The sequence below is a fragment of the Sphaerodactylus townsendi genome, unplaced genomic scaffold, assembly GCF_021028975.2.
Source record: "Sphaerodactylus townsendi isolate TG3544 unplaced genomic scaffold, MPM_Stown_v2.3 scaffold_1268, whole genome shotgun sequence".
NCBI lineage: Eukaryota > Metazoa > Chordata > Lepidosauria > Squamata > Sphaerodactylidae > Sphaerodactylus > Sphaerodactylus townsendi.
This window is the reverse complement of record NW_025949813.1, coordinates 1-5,665: the sequence shown is the minus strand read 5'-3', so window position 1 is coordinate 5,665 and position 5,665 is coordinate 1. Positions and strand designations below refer to the sequence as shown.

At 42.4% G+C, this 5,665-nt stretch overlaps 1 protein-coding gene across 1 annotated transcript; it reads right to left on the bottom strand.

Annotated features, from left to right (window-relative positions):
* Nucleotides 1-521: 521 nt before the first annotated feature.
* On the bottom strand, nt 522-4,482 carry LOC125424868 (von Willebrand factor D and EGF domain-containing protein-like). Its single transcript, XM_048482304.1, has 5 exons — nt 4,364-4,482; nt 4,184-4,279; nt 2,438-2,533; nt 1,632-1,735; nt 522-1,539 (listed from the first exon to the last, which is right to left on the bottom strand). Exons 1-5 carry the CDS (start codon nt 4,419-4,421, stop codon nt 1,519-1,521), a joined length of 375 nt encoding a protein of 124 aa, XP_048338261.1. The 5' UTR covers nt 4,422-4,482; the 3' UTR covers nt 522-1,518.
* Nucleotides 4,483-5,665: the final 1,183 nt, after the last annotated feature.

The following is a 5,665-nucleotide window of genomic DNA, read 5'->3' as shown; positions in this document are numbered from 1 at the left end:
GCCCCCTCCCCTTCCCTCCTTGCATGCCTTCCCTCACTCCCTCCCCCCCTTGCATGCCACCCCTTTCTCCCTCCCCTCCCCCTCCCTCTGCTAGGATGGGTGGGCCATGTCCAGATGTCGGACCCCCTCCCCTTCCATGCCACCCCTCGCCCCCTCCCCTCCCCTTGCATGCCATCTCTCGCTCCCTCCCCTCGCCCTCCCTCCGCTAGGGTGGGTGGGCCATGTCCAGATGTCAGGCCCCCTCCCTTCCCTGTCACTTTACTGACTCACTTTCCAGTCCTATTCTTTTGCAAAAGGTGGAACAGCAGCAGAGAGACTCCTTCACTGCAGATGAAGCAGCTAACTGTGAGAAGCAAACAGAGCCAGCTTTTCTCAGCTTTCCCGGAAGCCCAAAACTTTTTTGCAGCAAGTTTGAAATTGTCTTCTCAGCTCCTATGGGACACTGAACACAGACATCTTCCCTGGACTGAACTGATTGTTTTTGTTTGTTTACTTTTGAATTCTCAGACTCAGCAAAGATTCATTGCTTAAATAATGTATTACCTTTGTTCACAGCAGATTTATGGTGCTGGAATGTAACATTTAAGTAAATGCATAACTGTTCCAAAGTTTCACATTGAGATGATGTTTCTTGACTGATGGCTGGGATCTAATGCTTTTTTCAGTGGTTACTGTAAAATGATGGCTGAAACGCCAAGAATGTGTTCTGTACGATCCAAGGCATTACATTCCATGGCTAACCTTGTAGAGGCACCTGCAAACTTACTAGGCAGGATTCCAAAGGAATATAATTTACAGTGGTCGTTGAATAACCCAGCATTTGTGTGGACTACATTGTAAAAATAAATCTTCCATCGTAGCCAAAAATCCAATTAAAAAATTAAAAGCTGTGGAAAGCTGAGGTAGCAAAAACAAATAAAAACCAGCATATTAAATTTCTTTGTTTTTAAAAAACATGTTGAATACCGGTACTAACAAACCCGCGGTATAACCCAGCAACCTATGCAGGCAGACAGCAAGATACAAAAAGGTTCCGCATAGGAACACAGCACAGATCTCCCATTACCCACCAGTCAAGTGTTACATTGGATGCATTGCTACTGTACAGGACATGCTGCAACACACTTAGCCATCTGCATAATCTACAATCTTCTCTCAGTTCCTGTAGAAGAATCAATAGCCCAGCCCCTCTGAACCCATGCAAGGACTTTGTACATCACGGACCTAGGGAGCCACAGGTCACTGGATGTGTACAGGTGAGTTGCAAGGGGAATAACATGAATAGACGGGAAGACTGTAAGTTGCCCAGCATAGCAGTGGCATTTCCTGGGCAGGGGCTACCAAACAGAGCAAAGGTGACAGCTTTAAAAAACTTTTATGAGGAGCCTGTCTGTACTTTGCCATTTTGAAGAAGGGGTTGGGTTGTGCCCTTTATGTAATGTTGCCTTGAGAGAACCTCTCTACATCCAAGAATCTGGCAGTCCATAAAGCATGATTATGTGATCCCGATATGGTTCTTCAAGCGTGATATCCTTGTGCCTTGAAATAAAAGCAAAAGGACAAACCAATCAGAACACATTTTAACTGTCCCTGTGTTCCTTTACAGTGTTGATTATCTGAACCATAATTACCCGGGTTTTTTTCCCGCAGATGACTCCAGTGTAACCAGGACGGCAAGAGCATACATTAGGCCGTATACACATCCCTCCGTGCAGACATTTACGGTTGCACACAGCTGAAACATACAAATGCGTGTACAGTATACTGTTATTTTCTGTAAGGAAAAAAATGTAAGGAAAAGATTCTGCAATAATTCCTGTGCTTAGATGCAACAACATGGGAATTCACTTGGGAACAGTGGCGCTTCTAGGACAAGGAATTAACTGGTGGCTTGAGGTCAGAATTCAACTTCCAAAAGCCAGAAGACAGAGATGTCTCTATAGAACAGAGCAAAGATTTCAAATGATGTGGCTATGAAGAGAACAATGCTACCACATGGAGTCATAACAACTATTCTGGGTTTTTCTTAAGCTTTGAATGAAACAATTTTTAACTATAAAGATCAAAGAGCATCATTCAGTTCTGAATACCTGAAATACAGTGCCCTGAATAAAACAGGCTAGATATTGCTGGATATTTACCTCATATTGATTTTTTTTTGGTCATTTTAGGTTAATAGATTTTTCAGTGGAACCATGAACTCAACCCTTGTGTTTCTATAGCTGGGGGTATTCCAGCATGAATGACAAGAGAGTTGAGAATGCCTGATCTTGTAGGGGTTGTCAACACTGTTCATTTGCTTCAGTAACTTCTTTAAACTGTACTAGTAAAGACTGATTAATGGAGTGTGTCTCTTGATGTCATGCAAGCCAGCAATTGTTGTTCCAGCAGAAATATCCATTTTTTCACTATAATCCAAACATTACAGCCAACTCACGTGTTTGACAGTGAATTCCTTCCCATTCTGTAGGGCAATGACAAGTATTTGGCCCAATACATTCACCTCCATTCTTGCACTTCTGAAGGCATATAGCTGCATAGAACACAATGAAGGACACCTTGAATATCCCTAATCACTCAAAATCTGTGAAGCAACTAATGAACATGGAAATTAAAATGCATTCGAAAAGATAGATCCTTGTTTAAACCACACCTTATCTACATGTGCTCCTGAACCTAGTTCCATTGGTTGGCTGGGCTCTTACAGAAATGATGAACATGGCAAGATGCATAGATGGATCTAAAGTAAATAATTTTATGAATCAGCATAAGGCATTTCCAGATGGGCTTTTTAAGCGTAACAGATGAGATTATTTAGCACTTTTTCTCCTCATGATCCACTTTGCTATGGGATGCCAACATGGGTTCACCTGCACCATACAGGTTACAGGTTACAATCCCAAGAACAAATTTCTGGGAGTAAGCCCCACTAAACAATGGGGTAGATCAACTTAGGATTGTTCCAGTAGTGTCCACTTTGGACCGTCTGACTGACATTAAAGGGGAATTAATGTAAACGATATTTATGATATCCAGGGCATGGCAAGTAGGCTTTGTAGTATAGGCACCTCCCAATGGACGTCCTGTGCAAGACACATTTGGCTTTCTTTTTCACCTGGCCAGGCTCTGATGTTGTGACACTAGATAACCTTAGTTAACAGATAAAGTAGGGCTATCCAGTATACCAGACTTGATTTTTGCACTCCTTTAAATTTCAGGCAACTGCAAAGTGTTAATTAAGAGAAGGACTTGATTGGGTATTTTTAAAGAATCAACCTGCAAGAAAATAAATTCCCAGAAAATCACGGAAGAAGCACCCTCAGAAGAGTGGGGGCAGTCCTTGCTGTCAATGGATTCCTGGAGGCGCTTGGAACATGTGGGCCTTTAGTCACACATCCTCCGAGGCCAAGTTCATCAGCATCATCACCACCATTGTTCAATGGCCAATGGGCAGTCTGGCTCACTGACTAATGTATTCTTCAGGGAAAGTGGGGTCCCTGGGATACAATGTCTCAATCCATCTCCTGTAAGCCCCCTAGGCTTTGTTACTTTCCTTCAGTCTCTCCCATTCTTGTCTGGCTGATGGCTCAAACTTACATTCTGACTTCTGCTACTAAGGATAGTCTTCATCCCCTATCTATAGGGTTTGGGGGAAGGGAGTTATTTTAACACAGTGATATTTCTGCAAACCAAGGGACCTCCACATATGGAATAAACCCTCTTCAGGTCTACTCCCCTCTTCCTAGGTTTGCTTTGTGTGTGGGACTGATGAAACCTGTCTTGAGTTCATTTATATCAGTGGAATAAAGCCTCTGGCGTTTGATGTTTTCTGAATCAATTTTTTCCTCTAAGCTGTGGTGCCTTCTGCAAAAGATGCTTAAGGAAACAAGCTGTGCATGCAAGATACTGAGCTGAACATCCAAAGTTTGCATGCTTCGGAAATAACACAAAAAGGAAACCAATGCATGTTATTTTGCAACTGAAGTTATGACCCACTTCCATCATTTAGACAGGAAAACCCCGAGGGTCACATTAAGAAGCAGAGGAAAAAAATGCCCTACAATTACAGCTGGATGTAAATTAAATGCTACTTATTGTCGTAGTTTTGCCCAAGTGCTTTTATATACCAATGTAGCTACAGGCTTCCTTTTTTATGTTCCAAGGTGCTGGGAGAAATACGTACGAGCATTGCATCTTTTGCCCCTCCATCCTGAAGGGCAAGAACACACATTGGGGCCGACACATCTCCCTCCATTCATGCACATGGGCTCACAGATACCTGCAACCAAAGCACATTCAGAAATTTCTTAGTACCAAGTATTAAATCTGACAACATTTCTTAAGGATTTTAAATAAGTCTTACTTTTTTCACATCTCCTGCCAATGTAGCCATCGGGACAAGTACAAACATTATTTCTCATACAGTGACCACCATTCTTACAAGAAGGGTTGCAGACAGCTGAAAGAGAAGAGAAAGGAAAATTAAATACAGGCTCAAGTCTTGTGCAATACTGGAATATGTAATGTTCATTTCCTTCTACTAGGATTTGAGTTTTATTCAGGGATAGAGCAGATGGAAGTTTTGTGAATTTTTATTTTCCACTGAAAAGATGAACTCCAACTTCAGGCTGGTACAGCAGTTCCTTCATCATGAAGTTATTTTTTTTATTTATACTCTACTGAAGTATGTGGTTAGCCAAAGGGCACCCAACAAGCTTCTACAGCAGAGTGGAGATTCAAACCTGAATTTCCCATATGTTAGTCCAACAACTCTAACCACTACACAGCCTCTCAGAAGGCTCTATATGAATGGAAGGTTCTCTCTCAATGGAAACAGAAACACTGCTTGTCTTTTGGCCATGACTAATGAACATTTTGTGGTGCTCTTGCACTTACATTAATGAGTACACGCACTCCATGATCATATATACACACACAGACTCTAATCTGAAAAACCAGGTTTGTTTCCCCATTCCTCCACATGAAGTCTGCTGGGTGACCTTGGGCTAGTCATAGTTCTTCAGATCTCTCTCAGCCCCACCTTCTTCACAAGGTACCTGTTATGGGGAGAGGAAGGGATTGTGATCGTAAGCTGCTTTGAGACTCCATAAGGTAAAAAAGTGGGGTATAAAAACCAGGCCTTCTTTTTCATGGATGCTCTTATTTACAAGTACATGCTCCACTCTACAAACTACCAACATTTCTGGTAAGCTTTGCCATAAACACTATTAGAGACTCTTCTATGTCCACTGGAGTAATATAACGGTCCAATCCTGCTTGCATACAGCAGAATGGTTTAGAACAGGGGCTGCCTTGGCAAGGGTTGGCTGCCTAATTCAAAATCAGTCTATAGCTGGAACCAGGGCTTATAACAAAAATATTAATGTTTTGTCACAGCTATAGGTATCTCCTTAAATGGAAACTAATTGTTAGGATCTGTTTCCAGATAGCAGTCTTGTTCATGGACCTATCAGATCTTGGATCCAGAAAAAAAAAAGAGGGAATGAGAGAAAAACAGACCTGTTTGTCAGCTGTAGGTGGAGCTCCTAGGGCCGTGGTGGCGAACCTTTGGCACTCCAGATGTTATGGACTACAATTCCCATCAGCCCCTGCCAGCATGGCCAATTGGCCATGCTGGCACGTGCTGATGGGAATTGTAGTCCAT